The 22,707-nt window shown below is 38.5% G+C and overlaps 1 protein-coding gene across 4 annotated transcripts in view; it reads left to right on the forward strand.

Annotated features, from left to right (window-relative positions):
• The window catches only part of SLC35D4 (solute carrier family 35 member D4), a 55,971-nt gene that overhangs the window by 7,497 nt on the left and 25,767 nt on the right, over window positions 1-22,707 (forward strand). For 2 of the 4 annotated variants that reach the window (XM_014254314.2, XM_014254319.2), the window contains exons 4-12: window positions 2,879-2,960; window positions 6,155-6,232; window positions 7,601-7,626; window positions 9,307-9,358; window positions 10,496-10,544; window positions 12,564-12,609; window positions 13,586-13,621; window positions 19,829-19,863; window positions 21,101-21,170. In XM_014254314.2, the coding sequence (XP_014109789.1) occupies window positions 2,879-2,960; window positions 6,155-6,232; window positions 7,601-7,626; window positions 9,307-9,358; window positions 10,496-10,544; window positions 12,564-12,609; window positions 13,586-13,621; window positions 19,829-19,863; window positions 21,101-21,170 (474 nt within the window). The remainder of the gene's footprint in view (window positions 1-2,878; window positions 2,961-6,154; window positions 6,233-7,600; window positions 7,627-9,306; window positions 9,359-10,495; window positions 10,545-12,563; window positions 12,610-13,585; window positions 13,622-19,828; window positions 19,864-21,100; window positions 21,171-22,707) is intronic. The other 2 variants (XM_014254317.2, XM_014254322.2) reach the window with 2 other exon arrangements.

The following is a 22,707-nucleotide window of genomic DNA, read 5'->3' on the forward strand; positions in this document are numbered from 1 at the left end:
TTTTGACCCTGGAGACTTGAGGCCACTAGATGTCAGCACACTGTAGGGAAAGGGGTTGAAATCCCTCTTAAGAAACCTCTTCATTATCTTAGTTAATACAGAATGCCTGTTCTACAACAGAATGAATGGAACAACCAGAAGTAATTGACATGCTTTGGCTATAATTCATCCAGCTATTTAAGCATAAGTTTAAACCTGCCTTTCTTCACAATGGTTAGGTACATGCTTTAATGCTTTGCAGAGGTGGATTTGTAACATTTATCTCCTGTATTAAAAAAAAACAAATCAAAGCCAAAACAAAAAAAAACAGCCTGAGAACCCAAACATGGAAACCCTCTAAACCTCCAAAGCACTACCAACCAAAGCACTCACCAGCAAACAAACAAGCAAACAAACACAATGTGCGAAGGTGATTTTAATGTTACCATTGGGATATGGACATTTCCATCCCCTCTTACAAAATATCTGTCTCTGAATCTATCTGTTGGTTTGAGGGGGGCATTTTGTCTATGTGTAGAATCCTTAGGAATATCATAGCCAGTCTTCAGCCATCCATTTGTTTATTTATGTCCACAAAGTATCGATTATTCTGTCACTTGGACTGATCTTGCTGAGCCTGTTCATGTTATCCCAAAGTGTCTCAGCTGAATTGAATTATTACATAGATATCATTGTGCTTTGTCTAAAGTCCAGAATACTAACCTCACTATAAGACCAAATAAAAATGTAATATTTTGAATCCTCTCACTCAGGTTTTATGGCTAACCTGCTTTGACTCTGTTTCCCCCCAGTACAAACTGTAAGAAACTCTCTATCATTGCTTTTAAATAGCAAATGTTGACTGTCTGCAAAGCTTTTATCCAAAACAAGGGCTCTGTGGAGCACAGAGGAACATACAGCATCTGCATAACGCTTCCAGTCTGCTGCCCTGCTTCTGCCTAACCCTTATAGGCACGTAAGTCTTCAATGATTGGCATTTCTTATAATGCTGCATTTCACCCACAGCTAATGTGCTGTAGCTCTAAGCAGCATCTCAGAGCCATTTTTTAAGTGTTGATTGCCTATCATGGGATTTGGATTTAGCCCTACAACAAGCACAAACTCATCAGTTCTTTTCCTATTTTGCATGTACATCACTGTATTGCCAACATGAGAAGCTGCTAATTGGTTGACATAGAAGACAGATTGTTGATGCTGACACGTTACATCAAACATCCGTGCATTCTTTTTCAGTCCTGAAATTCCCACTTGGCAGCATAAAATTCTACCCTTACATCATGGAAAAAGCATCTGAAGTCCTTTTCCATTGCAGTTCACAGAATTGCATTAGAAATGAAGACATATTTGGGATTCCTACAATTTAGTTGTGGGGAACATGAAAGAGTGATTTTCTTATGTTCTAAATGAAAATTTAGTTTTCATCGTGTGTTCCTTTTATCTTCCCAGACCCACTTTCTTTTCTTTCCTCCCCCTTTCTTTCCAATTTGTTGTTCCAATAGTGTGGTAGTATTTTTGTTGGTGTCTGATGTGAATTCATTGGTAATGAGGTATGACAGTATTAGATCTTGGTCTTGATGAAATTCCAGTTGAAGTCAACAACCTCAAAAGAAACACTGTTTTTATAAAAAATTATGGTGGCTAGTCGAGAAAACCCAGAACAAATATTTATGCCAGTGAAAGAATCTAAAGATTATTTTTGTGACCCTGGGATTTTGATTATCTTGGAAAATTATATACATATGATACAGGAAAAGTGACATTTATGGTTTTTCCCTTGTCTGTGATTACATGAATCTTTGCACATGTTTTATCTTCCTTCATAGTGTTCTGATTTTGTTGTTTAGTGGTCTGCTTTCTTGTGTTCCATGAAGTGTGGTGATCTACCAGTATCTATAATTACATTCCATGTCTTACATGTTAATTGGAAGTATGATGCAAGCTAAGGAACTAGAAGCAGTATGGTTTTGTTTTGAGGACCAGCACTGCCCACTAATGTTTCTCCGCTTTAATTCAAAGCTTAGGAAGAGTGCATGAGGCAGCCATGTCTTCAGTCTTGGGAAGCCCTTGATTCAGGCCTTTACCTCGTGGCTATTCCTTTCTTTTCTTGCCCAAAATCTTACATTATTCTCTCTGAAATTTACCACCTACCTGATCCCTTTCTTCCTTTAGGTAACAAGATCAAAAACAGAAAAAGTGCAAGTTCTGAAGCCCCTTCTCAGAACTGAAACCTGACCCTACTGCAGTAACCATGGCTAAAAAAAAAAATTAATCTGATCAATCTGATGACTTCATTCCTCCATTAGTTGTCAAACTGCCTCTAGGAGTTTGGCTTAGTCAAAGGAATATAATTAGGAAATCTCAAGAAATAGGCTTCCACAGAGACAATCTGATCTTTAGGAAGAATCTCTTTGTAAATCTGGCTGAGAAATGAATGTGTGGGTGGCCAAGTGTATTTGTACATAGTGAAAATGTGTGCTGTCTGTGCAAGTAAGCCATTTTATGCCTTCATTTGTCAGGTTTCATTCCTTTTACAGAACATCAAGGAAACTAGTTGAAATATCTCTCCTTTAATAATAATGGGAGTAATTTCTAAGTGAGATAAAAAAAAATATGATTTTGGAGGGAGAAGAGCCAGGGAAAGAATAAAACAAAGAAAATATATCTGCAGTTAGTTCCTCACTTGGATTAGACAAAATGAATAATTTCTGACTTGGATTCCTTAGTAAATGGGAGAAATACTGAACAATCAGATACTGACTTTAATACACACATGTCTGAAATTAATGTACATGTATATATATTATCACATTCCTTTCAAGCAACTTTCTGTATGTAAACTGAATGTGGTGAAATAATGCGATTTTAATTGTTTTCACAGGTCTGAAATTCTGTCATGGCTTCCTGCATCAGTACTTTTTGTGGGCACTATTTATGCTGGCTCCAGGGCACTGTCTAGATTGGTAAGAAATGAACAAGTAGAAGTCAGTTCTTTATTACCTCTACTTTGTAAAAAAAGAGCATTCCCTTCATACATGGTGTTTAATGTTGTTCCTGGGTTGAGGGAGGAGAGGTTTAAATAATAGATCCATTGTTAATGCAGCGGTCCAATCCTACTAAGTATCAAAAAGCATCTCTGTGACAGTCTGAAGCACGCAGCATCTCTCTAGAGTAGGGAGAAATGGATCTCTCAGTGTTTTGCTTAACAGATCCTCAGTGGTCTGTACTGTACAAGTAGGGAAGAAGCTGAAGAAATCAGTAGCTGTAACTTTGCAATAGGTGGAATGGGGTTGTGGGATCTGTGGGAAATCCTTCCAGGTAATTGATGAAGACCATTTCAGCAAGAAGGTTTTGATTCTTTGCAGAATTTGAAAAAATAAATAGAAAGTTGGAAAGAGATTATGGGAAGGGCTAGATTACTCCATTTTATGATTCATTTACATCACAGTAACTTACCAAATGTTTTCAGAATGTCAAATCTGCTTTCATGAAACTTGAATGCTTTATGCTTAAATGATACAGTCTTCCTTAAAAAAATAAAATAAATTGGTGGAATTTTAAATAACCATGTTTTGATGCTGTTATTTGGTCTGTAAGTTCAGATCCTGCACTATTTCCCTTCTGCATTCTGTCAATACATCTTAATGAAACTCCAGAGCCAGCTTGCTCCTGTTACCTCCTCAGCCTCAAGGAGGATCAAAAGGGACTGTTTTTACCAGATTCTGATTGTAGCGATCCCTTGAAAATCCAAGTAGAGAGATAGAGCAGAAAAGAACAGGAGGTCTCTGTCCTTGTAAGCAAGGTTTGGGGGCCCTATCTTGGACCCAAATAATCTTGGGAAAGCATGGGCATGTGCTCAGAAGCCCCATGCTCTCAGATTAGTTCTGTCTCAGGGTGATTGCATTTGCTTCCTCTTGCTTCTTTGTCAAAGGAAGTTCCATGAGGCTTGTTTGGTGTAAGGTAAGCAAAGTTCCCTAAGGAAAGCCCTGTCTGAAAGCACCAATAAAGCTTTGGCAGCAGCATCTTTTCTGCTTGCTCACCTGGGTGGTGGAGGAGGTAAGAATCACATTCTCTCTCTTATTTCTACTTACTGCCTGGTCATCCTGTGAGTTACTGTATTTACCTCCTGTTTCTTCTCTGGTCATTCATGATTGAACAGCACTGGAGTGGCAGAAGGGCTGTGAAGGGTTTTGATTTGTATCCCAAGCCTTTCTTAAGGTGCATCTCACATTTCTTAATGGCTTTTGTTGTACATGAATGAGGATTTAGAGATTTAATTCTGTGGCCATTTTACAAGGCAAGACAGAAGGACAAGCACTCTTAGGCCATAATTATGTGCTGCCTTGTAGTGGAGCTAAATTCAACCCTACATAGAAGCTTTACTCACAGTAACTGTGTAGAACAATTTTATGGCACAGTGAGAATGAAAGTGGACTCTCCCAAGCTCATAGCTGAATTGGCTCATCTCAACAGCATATTTTAATTAAGTGGGTTTATTCCTAAAGCAGAAATTATGTGTACTTTTATTATCAAATCCAAGGGGACCCACTTTCAAACACTCCCGTATACTGGCAAAGCTATAACTTTAATCTCTGTTTGTGCCTCTTCCTAGAGGAGCTGGCAATCTCCCCAGACCAAGAATTCAGGGCTAGAACTGGAGGAGGACTGCTTAGCTCTGGACTGTGATGATTAAAAAAAGTATGCAGAGCCATGAGGGGAGATTTTTGCAGAGTTTATTCACCCTGCTTTCCCAACCAGTAAACCTTCCTTTTCATAATCATTAAGCCCACTCACAAATTTAAGAAATACTTGCATCAAAGGCAATAGACATATGGAGAAGGTTAACTGGGCTAGGCGAACTGGAGCCATTGTTGGCTCTAAAACACATTTGGAAGAGCCAAAAGCAGAAGGGAGGAAAGAAAAACCCAACAAATTTGTTTTCACAAAGGGAAGAATGTAAATTTTGCTGTCAACTTTCCTTGTTTATGGGTATTTCTTGTATTTCCTATTACTGTGTCGAGCTCAGAGTACTTTTATGTTAAATACTTCTGGGTTTATTTTCTCAGTTATCCAGCAACAGGGTTGAGAATTGGTTTTCAGTACTAGTGAAACTGGGTCCAACAACTTTATGCCACTTGTGTTTGTGTGATTTTCATTCTTACTCTGGTGCAACTGTTGTGGCTATGGATCCGCCCCAGTTGTCATTGTGACTTAAAATGTTTAATGAGCAATGCTCATCTGGCTTTATGTTAAAGAAAAGAAAATTACAGAAAATATGCAAAGTCACATTTGAGAGATATTTGTTGCTTTTATCACCTGATACTTAAAAGTTTGGACATCACTGAGAAATTAATTCATTCTCTGCTACTGTGATTTAAATACCTTACACAAGTGGGGAAATACTGCTTCCTAAAGTGGTTTAGTCTTTAGATTATCTTAATCAGAGCAAAGAATTGCTTCTGTTTCAGCTGTCTGAGAGACTATGGATCTGATTTGGAGGAAGTATTATGAGCCACTAATTCTGGTTGGGTTTGCCCGGGGCAGTGGGTGCTTGATTCATTAATGTTATCACTGGGGTTTGTTTCTTAATGATTTCATGTTGGGATGGTGTCCAGATACCTCAGTGGGTATAATTTCAACATCATTTGTGTGTGAATTATTGCATATCTATCCTAATTTTGGGCAGCTCTTCCTAGCAGTAACTGAAAGCAATCACCTAAAATCATCTTGCCTGCAATTCTGTTGCTAGGAGTCACACTGTATTCTTAGTACCAGCAGACAGAGATGGGACAGCAAATGAGAACTGTTTACTGTGGAGGCTGAAGATCCTAGACCAGAGAGGGAAAACTAGAGGCAAGTCAAAACCTGGAGCAAATCTCACTGTGGTAGCTGGGTACAAACAGACTGAGCACTCAGCAGTGGGAGACACAGCAAGCAGGTCTGCAGCAGGGTCTGCATTTAAAGATGCCTGTGCCCATGTGCTAGTGATTGGGATGTGTTAAGTCTCTTTTAGGTGATGTGGCATGGGTTTACAGCTTCAACAGCAATGCCCCAAGACACAGACATGTGGGACAGCTGTCTCTAGGAGGAGTATCCCTTGCTATGTGTGTGACTGCTCTGGGTTGATTTGGGCACTTATGTTCTCTCCCCATGGCAGCCAATCCCGGTGTTCCTCACTGTGCACAACGCAGCGGAAGTCATAACCTGCGGGTTCCAGAAGTTTGTGCAGAAAGAGGTAATTGATCTATTAGTCAAGGTAAATCCTGTGATAGAACTGCCCCAGAACAATATACCTAACTTCTCTTAATACAGGCATTAGTGCCATGCACTTTTCTAGACTCACTGTAATAGCTACTCACTAATGAGACCCAGAGAGGGCTTCTTGCTGTTGACAAGTATCTATACTGATGTTTCTTTTTCCCCTTTAGTTGGTGAAAATATCATATCACCAGCCTGATCTGTATTTTAAGAGACTGGCTTTCCTGATTGGTTTTTGCTTTCGAAAATAAATATTCCCTCTCTCTCATGCCCCACATAAAAATCTCATTGTTTGAGCTGAGAGGAATGAGGACTATGTCCTTAGATCTAATCAGTATAACAAATCTCATGTATTGTATGGCTACAGATAGGTCACATGTCCACATAAAATGCAGGAAGAACGGTGCATTTTTGAATTTGTTTTGAATACTTGAGATTCTGCCCCTATGAAAGTCAGGAGACTAACTCCTGTACTCTTTCATAAGAGCTGTGTGGTTTTTTTCTCACAAACTGCATTGGGAAGACTTCTTTTTAGTCTTTTTTTGAAATGTTTTTTCTAACTGACTACAAAGTTTCTGTGTGAATTAACACTGGGAAATCATTCATCATAAAGTTGTTTCTACAGTGGCCTCTGGCTTGCTGTGAAAGGCATCATCCATTCATTATAGCTGTTTTCTGTATAGAAGTCAGATAAATGAGTGTTTACTTCATCTAACAAACAGAAGAGATCACTAAGGCTATGCCTAAGGAACATAGCTGTGTGTACCATGGCATGTCTCTGTGTCATTGTCCTCTGATTAGTGTCCCTTTCAAAGTGTTTAATATTTTCCTTCTATGTCACAAGCTCATGACTCCTCTATTTAAAAACAAAAGCAGTACAGACAAGGATAATACAAACACAGGCCTAACTGGAAGCTTCTCAGGAATAATTTCATATCAAAGAATTGGGAAAATTTGATGAGTTTAGATCAAGACTGATTTGTATGAGGTAGTACCCAGTTAGGAAAACTCAATGAGTACATATGTTACAAAGTTTTGGTATAATTCAAATCAAGTTTGAGGAGAAGATATGAAGTTCATGTCTGGTTTTAGGTTTATTTGCTGGTAAGTAATCTGAAAATATAAATAAAGGTGAAGTAGCCTGATCCATAATCCTAATTCTTCTTTATCAAATTTAATTTGCTAAGCAATGCTCAAATTTTTAATGTTGCTTGTTGACGTTTAAATGTGTGTGGTGCAGTAAGATCAGCTGTCATCACTTTCCAGTTTTTTGGAAGGTGAAAACGCTATTTTACCATTTTTATCATTAAATTTTAATGTTTTAATCATCCTTTCTCTTTTACAGCAGATCTCTCATCTGAAAGTCTGTAGGTAAGCTTTTAAAACTACTCAGATTCAGACTCAGACTTGTTTTGGCTCCAGCTTCTGTATTTGCTTCAGATAATGTCACACCAAAACAATGAAGAATGTAAGGCACATTCCTGTGGGCGGTGAGCCTAAATTGCAACATAGGAGTAATTATTTTTATTTTTATTTTAACAATTGCTTGAATAGTTTGATATGTTTTTTCTCCTTACAAAAATTAGATTAATGAAAAAACAGTACCCATAACAATGCATTTGGAAAGGTTTGGAAGGTTTGGAGTTCCAGAGGGTAATCATAAACAGTAAGAGAAAAATAATTAATGTGTTAGAAAGTAGCTAAAAATTCCCTTCCCTAGAAATGAAAGGTAAATGAGATCCGTCTCTGCTAGAATCATTCATAGTGAGGTGGGGGTCAGTCTCTTCTCCTGTATCTCAAGTGAAGGGACAAGAGGAAGTGGCCTTTAATTGCACTGGGGAGGTTCAGATTAGATATTAGAAGAAAAAAAAAGAATTCACTACATGAGTTGTTTGGCACTGGAATAAATTGCCCAGGGCAGTGGTGGAGTCACTATCTCTGGAAGTGTTCAAGAGTTGTCTGGATGTGGCACTTGTGGATATGATTTAGGGTGATTATGGTGGTGCTGGGTTGAAGGTTGGACAAATTTTCTTGAAGGTCTCTTCCAATCTTCATGATTCTGTGATTCTGTGATATTAAGCTGCACAACTACCAACCCTTGTTTGCCCTGGTTGTTTAGGCTCCAAAAAGGAGATGGAAAGGGACAAACAAAAGTCGTGTGTTTAAAGTTTGATTCTATGGCCCCATGTCCCTTGAAGAATGGATATTTACTGCCCTCCACATCCTGTAATCTTTTAGCTGTACTTAACAATGGATAATGTTGGGTTATTATTTAGTGTTCTTAGAGGCATTATCTTCCTAATTTCTTCCTGTTGTTTCCATTATCTGACTTACTGTGGCCTTGTCTTCACCACTGGATTATTGTCAAGGATACAATTTTTTTTAAATAATCTATATTCTGTCTTTTCCCATGCCCTTAAAGAGTAGGAAAATAAGCTGAAAAAAGTGTATGTTAATAATGACAGTCCACAGAAATTCCTTATCAGTGTATTCTAAGTAGCTTGAAGAAATCCTGATTCAGCCATAGGTAAAGAATTTATTTAGCGTAATTCTAGGAGAGGACTTGTGCTCTTAAGACATTTCCAGTACAAAACCAGTCACTTCCACCTTGCCCTGCGCTCTGAAGTAACAATGTCATTTGTAATGGAGTCATGTCTGCTGGAATTCTTCTAACAGGCAATTCATCTTAATGAAAGAAGTTTTTGGTAGCCATTCAGTCAGAAATTGGCTGACTTTGGCTTTCTGAAAAAACCTAGGGAAGCCAGATGGCTAATGAAGAAAAATATTCTCTACCAAAAAAACCTTGGTTTTATCACTTCTGAGGTGTTTTGTGCTTCTTCTCATAAAACTTTGTTGTGTACAAGTTGTGAAGAATGCATGATGTAAAACTTTTGATGGCAGAAATTACTTTTTAAATATGGAATAAGAAAATTAAACAAGTGAAGGGTCAGTGTAAAACTGACTAGAATTACCTCTGTTTTGCTCTGTGTACTAATCCAGATTGAAAGCTTTTGGTCTTGAAGGCTTTTTTTTTCTTTCTCTTCTCCACAGTGTGCTGTTCCTCCTGGCAGCAGCAGTGTGCCTTCCTTTGTGTGACACACAGGTGAGCTCTGTTTTGCAAAGCATCTCTAGCCAGGTCTTGATGCTTGACATCTTGTTAGCATATGAGGGATGAAGCTTTAACTGGTAAACTACAGTAGGATTCCTGTAATGCAATTGTGAATTTTTCTTCTCGCTGTGTTGTAGTCTTGCTGGGTTTACTGTGTTTGCATCATGGTAATACCTCTGAGCAGTGTGGACATACAGCTCTTTGGTGAAGGTGTTGGCTGGGGAAACCACAATTTTACTTCTTAATAGGGCTTACAGCAAATTGCTTAGGTTTGAATTAATTGTGTGTACTTTCAGGAAGTTCCTGAATTAGTTTTGTATTCACTGTACGCACTTTCCGTAGCTACCCGAGAAAGAAAGGAGGTACCTCCAGAGACTGCTCCATCTAGCAAAGATCTATTCATTGGAGATTGTCTTTTGGAAACTTAGGAAAGCTGCTTCCTTGCTTTAAATACCCCTGAAGTCAGACGAGTCTGGAAGTTGTCTGGATAAATCTGATCAAATGTGGCTATTGGAAATGTTGCACCTGCACTAGCTCTCTTCATAGTCCACAGAGCAGAGCAGGATCTCTTGGTACATAATTCACCTCACCTGAAAGCAGACACCTAAAATATGCCAGATGAATTCCTCTCAAAAATGTTTGATTTTCCCTACTGACTGTGAAGAGGGCCTGCTTTGCTAAGACAAATGTCCATTTGAAGCTCTCTTGGATACTCTGTTTAGTTGAAGCCTTCGGTAGAGACTGTTCAGTGGCTGCAGAGGCTCAGAGGGGACAGGAGACAAGACAAAAACCTTTGTGATGGTCCTCTGCTTGCCTTACCCATCCCTGATTGCCAATACAAGACTAAATAGGCTGGGGTCCATATGCTCAGACTGCTTAAATTGCTGTACATTTCTGAAATAGAATTATCCTTGCTGAGACGAGCTGAGAGCCTGCATAATTGGCATATGCCAGGTTTCTGAGTGTGACAGGAAGAATTTCAGTCTTCCTAGTCTTCTTTAGTCATTTTCCCTTTCTTTGTAGCACAGCTCCCACTCGCTGGACTTGCTTTGCAAAGCTAACTGCAGGGAAATTGCAATATGTATATTTACATGACTGTGCTTTTATTTATGTAGACGTTTTTTATTGCAGTTTGATCCAAATGGATATTCATGGGCTCTAATTCACTTGATCTGTGTTGGTAAGTAATTTTCTTCTAGAAAAAGAATTACGAAGAGTAAATCTGTTGGAGAAACTGGCTTTATTTTGGAGTTACTGATATTTGAGACTCTATACATAAGAAGCACTTGGAAAGAATGAAGATCAGTAAATATAAGAAAGTGCATTCTTTTTATAGCTTTTATGTTGAAAACAACAACAGAACAAACTGCATATTGCAGTCTGTTAACAGGGGATGAGAAAATGCACATACAATTTTAATCAGCACTAAGCTTTTCTGGTTGTTTTTTGATGGTTGCCTACTGAGAGAGACTTCTTTCTGAGGGGAGAAGAAACATGAAAAAAGCAAGCAATAACTTGTACTTGGAGCTTTGTTACACACAAAGATTTTATTTAAAACTGACAAAAACATACTAAAATATCATGGACTCTTGTCCCAGAGGAAGGATGTTGAAATGCTGGGGTTTTTTAGGCAATCATATGCATTTTTAAAAAATTTTAACAATGACTTGCATAACCTATCAGGTTTCCTTTTTTTCTTTTTTTTTTCCAGACAAACATTGATTTGGATAAATTGTAGCTGTTCCCTGAAAAGCTAGAAACAGTCAGGCCCAAAAAATCTGAAGAAAACAAGAATAGTAATTTTTAACTAGGAGATTTTTGTCTTTTGGAGTATTTTTGTGGATAATAAGGGACTTGTATTTGATTTTTATCTGCCCTATATACTGAATGAGTGACTCATTCGTATGTTAGGTCTTGTCTGCAGATTAGGGATGATTCTTTATTTCTTCTATTCATACAGTAAAATTTTTAGGGCAGAGGTAATGTGTTTATATGTATTCCTGTCTAGGGAGGGCTAGAGATTCCCATCTGAAATGTTGTTACCATAAAAATGAGAAATAGTTTTGGGATTTTTTTTTGAGAAATATTATATGGTAAACATTTGCTCATTGAGATAAAAGTAAAAGCTATGGATTTTCCACTTCAAATTCTTGTTTGCTGTAATGACTGATGTTCCTGCATTCTCAAAGCCAACGGGTCTCCTTTGTAAAGCAGTGCTTGGTCACGGAGGTGGAAAATTGCTTAGAGAGTCTTCAGAATGCTTCTTTTGTGTGTCTGAAATGTGTGGGAAGTGCCAACATAATGTTTATGCTCAAAATATAGCTGCCTTCCCTTTCTCTTGGTTTTGAGGGTTGTTGATATGGCTGTTGGGAGATATTTGTGTAATTAGATTTCCTATCAACTGAAATTAAGGTGCTACGAGAAAGGGCAAACAGATGAACTAACTTACTGCATAGTAAATCAAGACAGAACATTATAGAAAGGATGTGTGTTCTACCCTTCAACTTGTCTAATGGAGGCAGAATTTAGAATATCTCTTTCATAGTGTTCTACTGGACTTACTTTTCATTTTCTGGTTTTCTCTGTGAATCAAAAACATTACCCCAAAGCCTTGAAGAAAGGGTCTTAAAAAACAGAGCCTGAAGATGTGTCATTTCTTGAGTGCTTAAATTTTAATCAGGACAGAAATGGAAGCTAACAGGAGGTAGATGGGTGGGTCAAGAATGTAAAGGACCTGGAGACACTGGAGTGGAGAGAACTAGAGAACTTTGAATAAGAAAAATGGCTTAGAGCAAACAGCTCTATGTAGATGGACATATATATCGTAGGACTTACCCCCAAAATGGTGTGGGCTGAAGAACCCATCCTGTGACACTTTTCTGTGTGCATTTACACACAAAACCATATACACACACATACACACAATCTCTCCTTTGTTTTTGCTGTGAGCTAGAAGATGTCTTGTCCTCGGAAGGACTAGCAGAACCACAAAGCACTGTGCTCAGAGCTGATAGCACCTTGAAAACCATTAATTTGAAGCAATAGGTTCATTTTACTCATGGTTTAGGAATCCTTTGTGATGTGTTGCTAAACTGTAATTCAGAGGGGTTCCATGTCGGCTAGTACCACGGCCAAACAAGCTCTTGTTTGTCAGAATGATTGCATGATATGGCAATTACACATGTCATTTCAATTACAGGGGCTTACAAAGTATTTCACAAGTTGTGGAAACCTGGATCTTTAAGGTAATTGTGTTTTCTTATTCTTCTTATAAAGAGAGATGACTGATGCAGGGAGCTCTGCATGATCAGCAGGAGCTGGGCCACTCCTGGTTAATCATTAATGACTTCTCTTGCAAGACGAGCCTTATTTATTGTTGGTAACAACAGCATGTGGTTATTGGTAGTTATACTGCTAACTGGAACATTGAATTAGTTTTAAACAATGTATTACCCAAGGGTGATGACTCAGCCCTGGAAAAAGAACCCCTAATTACTGGCACAGGTGTTAAGAGGAAGTGGTTTTCTGTGTTCAAGTGGAAAGCTGCATAGTTTGGATCTGTTAGTATCTCCCTCTGTGACACGCTCAGAAGTGTCCAGCAGCTGGTGACTTACCATAGGATGGGAATGGCTGGGTACCTTAAACACCTTGAAACCTTGCACTAATCCCATGTTCATGTTAGAACTGCAACCACACAACAGAATTCTTGGAATCAGGTGGCATTGCATGTTCACAGTGTCTGTAATCTGCAGTTTTCTTTATGGATGGGGATGGATATGTTGACACTGCATATGATGTATAATATACATTCATGGATAAGCTTATGTATTTCAAAACCATTTCCCAACCCTGGTTAAAGGGTCTCAATTTTAATCAGTCTCACTTTATCTTCACGTTAAATGAAACTCCTACTGACAGTAACAACAAAATAATGTGTGGATCCTGTGTGAATTAATATATATTGATTAACTGATAATTAATTAATAATTAAATAATCAACATTGATAAGATTATTACTATTTTATGTTTAAAATGTATATAATTATATAATTACATTATTATTAAGTATTACCCAATACTAGCCTTATTAGATATTATGTAAATTAATATAATGTACTATTACAGCATTACTGTATATTACTGGTTAATATACTGATCTGTTACACCAAATGAAGTGCATTGCTAAGAAAACCCCTTATTTTTCTTTCCCTCCTCTCACAGTGATCTGGACCAACAGTACATCAACTATGTATTCAGGTAAAATGAGTAAGTCTTTGATACACCATAGCTGGTTATATGTGGTATATGTTTTTATTTTCAACCATGCTTTGTTGAAGAAACTGACAGCTACCACTCCTTTAATGTATTTATTTAGCGGGACATTCACTGAAAGAACAGTGCTAAGTTGAATGGCTTAACAGATTAATTTTTTTGGCTCCAGTTGCAGATGGATATGCCAATATACACCTGAGAAGGTAACAAGGTGTTAATTATGAATTTTTAAGTCACCATGTGCACTAGAAGTGATCTATCCCTTCCAGAAATAATATTTACAGAGTAATTCCCTGACAATACCCCACTTCAGAAAATAAAACTTGTACAAAATTGCCAGAAGAGGAGGTAGTGATTACAAAAGTACTGTGTGCAGAGAACATGAGCAGTAACTGATTGTTCAGCGTGCTGTTAGTGGGATTGAGTAATTCTGACTTTCAGTTGTTTTTCTGATTTGGAGATATAAGAGTGGCTTGTTATTTTGTAGCTGGTGAAAGAGTCTGTGTCACTGACCAGATTCCCCTGCTTTTTTAAATCCAGTCCTGTCTTCAAAGAATGACAAACCAGGACATTCAGTGTACATGTCCTCTGCTGGGTTTTTGTGAGGCTTTATTTCAAGTAGGGCATCTAGAGACTTGATTAAATTCTCCTCCATCGGAAATCACACCTAATATATGTTTGCCTCTTCTTCAATTCATACCTAAAGTCATTTGGGAATACGATGAAGTATGAATAACAAATTCAAATAAATTCCTTCTGTGGTCAGAAGGAATGAAAGAGAGAGCATAAGCTGGGAATAAGCGTAACAAAAGTGAAGTTGTGCTAGTCTATTTGATTAGATGGATATATGCTCTTGTCTGACCACATGAAAGATCCTTGACAGAGGTATATCAGGGACACCAGTGTAGGACAGTTGCTTCCTTTAAATTCCCATTTATCTTGTGAGCATCATCAATATGATAACACTGTATCTCTTTCTATCTTAGTTCAATCAAATCTCCTATTTCCATAAGTAAGTAATGCAGGCCTCTGCTTTTGCCTTTATGATTCACCAGGGTCCCATTAATGGACAATATCTGGATATCAGTTTGCTTGAAGTAGGCTCTTGTTTAAGTCAGTTGTTTTCCCTCTGCTATGAAATGTGAAGCAAATCAATTTTGCACAAAGAAGGTAGGTGTGTTTATTGAAACTTCGGAAGAATTAGTAATGGAATTTGCAAATATGCTGCCACATGCAAAAATAACCTATGAAGTCTGGAATGAGATCTAGCTACTTCTCTGTGTTGAAGGGAAATCATGAACCAAGCAGTAAAATCAATTGATTTTTTGTTTGGCAGCTCCCTGACTATCTCTCAGTTGTCATTTTAGTTGAAAATTGCATCTAGGCCTGAACCTTTAAATTCAGGTTTTGGCTGAAGGCCTTAACTTTTCAGCTTTGATTGAAAAGTCAGGGCTGGGCTGCTTCTCTGTTAGTTCATGATCTTGGTCCTTTGAAGTCTGTGAACTTGTGTCCAGCAGAGAGCAGGAGTCCCACATTACATGGAAAGTATGATAATTTATTTGGAAGCTTTTGAAAGGGAGAAACTTCTTGCTAAGGAACCGTGAGGTGCAATGGTGTATATTATAAACTTGTTATTTTTGCAGAAAACAAACTAACAAACAATCCAACAATGGATTTATGCAAATTGGAAATTCATTATTTTCAGCATCTGTTTAAAAGCAAAAACTTGTTATCAAAACTTCCAAAGTTTTTTCCCCAGGAAGAGGCTTAAAGTTCAGCATTGCTTACAAGATGATGGTGCAAAGAAACTTGTTGGAAAACGGCTGGCTGAAGGGAGGTAGCAAACTAGATACTTATTTGTTTGGTTTGGGTCTGTGCATATTTATATGTTTATGTATCTGTAAGTATATATATTTATATGTGTTAGAAAAGCTCAAATTTATAGCATTTGAATCTCATCTTACCTAGGGAAAACAAGCAGCACCATGGACAATGGGATAAGTGACATCTGAATTCTTTTAGAGTTTTGTTTTGTCAAAATAACTAATGATGTTTGAAAGGGTGTAAAATTTGGCAGGAGATTTCATTCGTGTGGCACCATGATGTGGTGTCTAATGGGACTAAAATCCTTCTGCTGCAGGACACACTGGCAGGTTTGTCTCTGTGGGAGACCTCTGCACATGTGGTTATCTGAGAGATCACTGCTGCTTCCCAAATCTGGATGAATCTGTTCAACGTGTTTGAGAGCTGTGTGGAGCTGTGTACACACAGCTTTACTGCAGAAACTTAATTTTTGTAGGAAACAATCAAAACTACTTTTAAATATCACTAACAAAAGGAGTGGTCTCTGAATGAGCACTAACTCCTCACAGGCGGCTCTGGGTTAGAATTACTGTAAACATGGATTTTCTCTGCCAGACAGCACCCAGCACTAAATTTCGTGATTTAGAAGGTGTTAAGGTACATGCTGCTTCCCCTTCTCAGGCCTTCTCAAGGGCTCTTCTGGCCATGACAGGATCCCATTTCCACCTTGAGGACAGGACAGTTTAATGTGTACTAGAGGTCTTGTCTATACAAGCATGATTGTATGATTCTATGATTTATGAAGGAACTAGATAGTGCGGTATCAGTGCAACTTTCTCCTCTTAACGCTATTATCAATAGGTCTTTAAAGTTCCTTATTTCTAACCTAGATCAGACAGCTGACATGCAGCTGTGTGGGTACAGACAGAGTTTAGAATCATCCAATCTTTTAGCTTGGAGAAGACCCTTAAGGTCACTGAGTGCATTAACCAAGCTCTACCAAGCCCACCACTGAACCTTGGTCCCTAAGTACCACATGTCTCTTAAATACCTCTAAGGATGGTGGCTCAAACACTGCCGTGTGAAACCTATTACAATGCCTGATTCCAAAGCCTTTTAGTGAAGAAATTTTCCTAATACACAGGAAAAGAACATAGGATTATTGTAATAGGAGCCATTCAAAGTGTTTCTCAGTTCAGTATAAAAGCACAGTTGTATACTACTGAGTGTAGAGACCGTCTGCATGGAGCAGATTAAAAAATCATTAAAAGCCACAAATTACTGGATGTTATAATCTACAAATATGTTAGAGTAAAAATATACATTTTTATATAAAAGAAAAAGCTCTGTTGGATGCTTCCAGAAGTGCAACTGAAATGAGCAGTCTGCTAACATATGCTGTCCTTACACACCATGCACTGTTTCTTGCTTTAAAATCTGGAACAGTTTGGGAGAAAAGAACACCCTAAGTAAATGTACATGAATGGGAACTTTCCAGAATCAAACAGATCTGAAGAAATATTTGCTGATGTTGAAAGTCTGGCATTCTTCTCACTTCATCACTTCCAGCATGATTATTCAATGGCTTTTAAAAAGGGAGCCAGGCCAGGAACAAGTGTAGGAGGGAAAGCAGAACTGTGCTATGCAGAGAAGGGAGGGGTAATGTTGCTTCTCAGTGCCCAGCCCCATCCAGTTCATCCCTTTCCCTTGTGCATCTGGGGCAGGGAGGAAGAGAAGAGAAGAGGTTCAATGTACTTTCAAGATCCTGCCTCTAATCCTCCAATCCTCTTGATCCCACCCCCTTTTTTAAACTGCAGTATTGTATTTCACTGTACTCTAATTTCTGCATTTGTGTTCTACTTCCTAGTGGTTTTTTCTCATAATCTTACATTTGCTTTTATGCTTTCTGTTCCCTCACTTTTTATCGAAGGAGGAGCCATATTTCTCCCCCTGAGCTGGTGAAGGGTAGCATGAGGGGAGGGGTAGTAATCCCCGCCTGGCATGTTGAGGGAGACATAGACCTGTCTTAAAAGCAGGTTGTAGCTCCTCTTGGACTTTCTCCTATGCTGCGGCAGGTAGAGATATTTTACTTCTCATGAAGAACATGCAAGAAAGTTCCAGTACATTACAATATCTGTCACTGTCTGAAATTTCCTCACAAAGGCATGCCCAGATGGCATAGCAGCATTTGGTGAGGAGAAAACAGATACAGGAGAATTTCAAATGGTGGATAAACAGCACTGGCAAAGGTAGGAGGTAAAGGCTCTACCGTGTACAGCAAAACTACATCTGGCTTCTGGAAGAGCTGCTAATCTGTCACTTTTGTGAATTAAAAATGCTGCAGTAGGTTTTCTGCAATAGGAGAGGGCAGCTTTGCAGGCATAAATTGCTATTCTTGCTGACAAAACCTCTTTTTAGCCAGAAAGGAAACCACGAGTGACCCAGCCCTCAGTATTGAATACAGGGGAAAAAAGAGAGGAGCAGGGAAATCCAGCACATGGAATTTGTTTTTGCTGCAGCCTCATATCCAGGCTGTCCTGCTAGAAACCTCTGAATCCCTAATCTGGTTTTACAGCATCATCGTGTCTTTTTTACTGATGCTTCATTCAGAGCAGAGCTACAGAGCAGCTGTAATGCCATCTAATCCATTTGCCTTAACTTGCCCTGCACTTCACAATTAAGGTTTTGTTTTCTCCTGTTGTTTTGTTTGGACCAAAACCTGGGGTGTCCACTAGGGTTATCAATTCCTCTTGGCTGCAGAAGGAAGCTGCTCTCTGACTATTTCCCAATCTCGGTGGGTTTTTGTTCAAAATATTCAAAAAGCAAGTGGAGAAACATGGTTTAGCCCTACTTCTCATCACTGTTGATACAGTTTCACTTGCCCTATCAGTCTCCTGTTTTCTCTTATTCAGACAAAAGCAGTAGGCCTTTGCTTCCTTTTCTCTCTTTACCAGGAAACTGAGGATTTGGGCCTGTTTATTATGAATTACTCTTGGCATCTGTTTACAGGGGGGGCACCCATGTGTGAGGAGGAGGGGTAGGGCAAATTACCTATTGTAAATTATCTGCTTTGCCTTGTTTAATACCTTTGTGGCAGTAGCACCTTTTAAAAACATGTATAAATAGTGAGAATGTGAATGTACTGTATCATGTGATGCCTTTCAAATACTTATAAAATGTGAAGCCTGAAACAGCTGCCTGCCTGTCTGTCAAACACTTTCCTCCTTCAGTCTATTGTGTTCCACAGCTGATTTCAGTGGCAAACTTCCCCCCAGGGCTTCCTTGGCCATGAGAATTCCATGCTTTTTGCAGCTCCTTTTGCTTCAGGTGACTCTGTGAATGATGTTGGATTTCACCAAAGCTTGCCAAGGGCAGGTCACCAAGCATGGTCATGTAGAGAGCTGGGACCAGCTGTGAGTGAGCAGGTTTGGAAATGGTGACTACGTTAACACTGGAGAAGGAAGCTGGCCTGGAATGCTGGAGCATTCATTACATTAATGAGTGTCTTTTTACCTCTGTAAGGGCAGTGCTTGCTGCTTATCAAGAAGCAAACTCTTGAGATACTACTGTCTTCTTCTTCCACTTGTCCTTAGTGTTTGTCATGGATGCATGTTGTTGGTAACTGGAAGAAGCTGTAGCTCTACAGACATGCATGATTATCCAATCTCACAGTGCCCCAGAATGTTTCTGTAGCCTTCTAACCTTAGAAGCAATTTGGAATAAAAAATTTGCAAAAAAAATAAAAAAGAGAAATCTACAAGAAGAATCAGTAACACTAAAAAAGGCTCTGTGCAATCTATACTGCAAATTTAAAAGAGTGAATCTTTGTAAGACCTTAGAAAACTTAAGTGATAACACTTCTGATAAAGAACTGATCACAGCTGGTTTTCTTGTTCACTTGTATCTGAAACATGTGAAACATTCAGGCTGGTACTTGTTTTTATTTTCATGTGTTTTTTAACTTGTCTAAATGCAATATTTAGCATAATATGGAACAACCATACATTGCAACTTTGGTGGTTTAAAAATGGGTCAGCAGGATAAACTTCTTTGCTAGGAGGGTAGAATGGCCTTAGGACAAGTTACCCAGAGAGGTGTGTAATCTCTACGGTGGTAGATTTTTGACACATGCCTTTTTGAGACAGAACCAGAGGGCATGATCAAATATTTGTGATAGTCCTGCTTCAGGTCAGAAATTTTATTAGGTGACCCCCATACACTCCTTTCCAATCAACTTTTGTTTTCTTTTAATTGATACTTATATCTCAGTTATTCTACGTAACTGGAATAAGTTTCACCATGAAAAAACAAACACAAAACTGTCAATTTATAGTCTTCAGCTCATTTCATAGATTTTGTAGTATCAAATTAATTTTTTTTTTTTTTTAGTGTAGTGCTGTTGGCCTCTGCATCCCATCCAGCAGGTAAAGTGAACTGAGTTCCTCCATTTTTAGATTTCCATGTTGCTTTTGCTTTCTATGAATATTTTTAGAGACCAAACCCTCAGGATTTTAGCCCTGAATATGACCAGTAATATGTTACCACGTAGGAAGGGAAGAGTATATAACTTGGTGTAAATTGCATGATATTTCCCAATACCATTCTTAGCTGTCCTTTGCAAACAAGCAGTATGGGTCAGACAACAAAGAACAGCTTTTGAGGTAGTGCATGGTAAAGAACAATGATTCTCTAAGTCAACATGTCCTCTTCAGAGCAAAGTCTCTGGAGTCCATATAGAACTGGGCTTCCTTCTCTGCATTGTCCCCATTGCTATGCAGAGTTTTTGTTTTGTTGCTTTCAATACATGGATCCCACTGCTTGGACCCATGGCAGGATTTGAAGTAGCAGCACATCAGGTTGTAAAAATGGAGAAATTTAATATTTTATGGTGGCTAATATTCTTACTTTCTAGTGTGTTCATAATTAGGAGGGTAAAGATATTCATCTGTTGCTTTCATTAGACATTTATTCAGGCAGAAAAACAAAGAAGGAAGTATTTAAAGAAACATAAATTCACCCTTTTTCCTGGTGTTTTCCTGTGCAGATTGTATATATAGCAAACCCCCGCCAGGATAAACATACATGTTAAGCCAAACAGTCCTGCATATCAAAAAGTGAGAGATGGAGCTTCATGCAAATCTGTAGAGCCTGAAGGCCAAAGAACTCCTGGAACTGCCACCAAGAGCAATGAAGGCTCAGGTTCCTGGAAGTACAAGTACTCAAGAGCTCTACTTAGACCTCTCAACATGCTCTGTATTACAGAGTTCAAATGCCAGAGGGGGGAGCAGCCACCATATGTCTGTGTTTCCTGTTGTTTCAGTAGGAGCTATCACATGCTGTGTAATAAAAGAAGTGGATATGATATATGTCTGTCCACTGGCAAATGCTGCTTAAGCAGGACCTTCTGAATACTAGCAAAGAATACTCTCTGGTGTCCCTTTTCCCTTTTTCAACCAAAGGCAAGAACTGGCTAGAAGCAAGGTCAGAGAGAAATCATTAAACACACCAGAAATGTGGAAAGCATCATAAATGAAAAGTCAGCCAGCTGTAAAGGCTCAGAAGATGTTAAACTAGTAATGTACATGTAATTGCTGTTGCATTGCTTGTAACAGTGGGTAAATTTTTCCCACCATGTACTGAGTATATTGCTTTGTCCCTCAGGTGATCTCTTCAGTGCCTTGGATTTTCCATTCCTGTACTTCTACAGGTTTCATAGCAGCTGCTGTGCCAGGTAACCTCTATAACAGGTCATGTAAACGTTTTCAAAATAAGAGATTCAGCTGACTTCCTGCCTATATTTTCAGTTAAAAACTTTGCAGCATGTAAAGCCTTACTTATACTAGTTTCTGCTGCTATGAGCCAGGATAATTGCAAAGAATGTATTTTTGCATGTCTGTGGGGTATGCATTTGACGGCCTGATATTCAAATGTGCTGTGTGTTTCCCTGAGTGAGTACATTCTGATTGCTGGAGCTCCCAGTCACCAGTAAAACAATGTTTACCCATTGTAGCAAAGCTTTGATACATAGCATCTCTCAAACGCTTCAGAAGTCAGATTAGCCCAAACTTGCTGTCTGCAGCAATTGCTAATTATTAGTCTTCAGCAGTATATGGGTGTACATGGATCTATTTGCCTGTACATCTTGTTATTTGGCAGAATGCTGCTTTGGGTAAAAGGAAAAGCTTTAACAAGCAGTCCATTATTTTCAGTAGCAAAAGTTCACTGCATGTTGGTATAATTCTCACAGGACAACATAATAATGTTTCCCATAGATCTTAATTTTTTAAAAAACTCCTGTCTTTCCCCCCAAGTCTTTTACCAAGTAAAAGTAATTTTTTAAGAGTTGGAAAAATATATTTTCATGCTAACTAATGGCAAAAAAATTTCCTGATAGGGATTTTCTGACTTGTATCTGGATTTTCTGTTGAAAGGAGATATTGAGAATGACTGTTGAATAATTTCCAATGTACATAGGTTTTTGTTATGTTTTTCCAAGTGTCGTCTATCCACACTGCAAGTCGCTCACAAATAGGTATTCTTTAGGTAGGTGAAATCTATTTTTTTTGAAGGTGACATCTAACTGCAGGCACTAATTCGTATCTGTCTAGCCCAGATACTCTTCTTGTTCACTCCATTAGAACTTTACCTCTGTGGTAGCTTCCCACTTCTGAATCCATTGGCCCATCTTCAGTACATGTATAGTAGACAGCACTCTACACTACAGGAAGGGGAAAGGAATGGTTAGATGGAGAAACAAACATCTCAGCTGCTCTCTTACATTTTATAATCTAGTGTCTTTGTAGATATGTGGGATTTGGTGGAAAACCTATGCAATGAAAGGTAAGGGCAATTCATGCAGCTAAATCTACTGCCTCTGCAGAATGTCTGAAGCATCAACAGTAAGGTGCAAAGTACTCAATTTATTTAATGAAATAAATTGGTGTTAATTGTGGCATCAATATTTTAGGTATCATAATTTGCTGTTTCACTTTTTTGTCTCTGGAGTTGCACCAAATATCTTCAAATCTCCATGACTGAAAGCCCTTCACAGCAGGCCAGAAGATCTGGAATAAACTTAAGCTACTGGGCTCTTAAAAGTATGGAGTGGTTCATTGAACTCACTCATTTCTCAGAGTGGCTTTTTACTTCTCAACACTCCATCCTCTGCAACAAGTTGCTGAATTTAGGCCTATCTTTTGTCATCAAAGCAGCATCTACTTCCTTGGCTTCAGACTTCACACACATCCCAAAGGATCTTGTGTTATGGC

The sequence above is a fragment of the Pseudopodoces humilis genome, chromosome 1 (genome assembly GCF_049639895.1).
Source record: "Pseudopodoces humilis isolate 2021_Gansu_Grassland_sample_001 chromosome 1, ASM4963989v1, whole genome shotgun sequence".
In the NCBI taxonomy this organism is placed as follows: Eukaryota; Metazoa; Chordata; class Aves; order Passeriformes; family Paridae; genus Pseudopodoces; species Pseudopodoces humilis.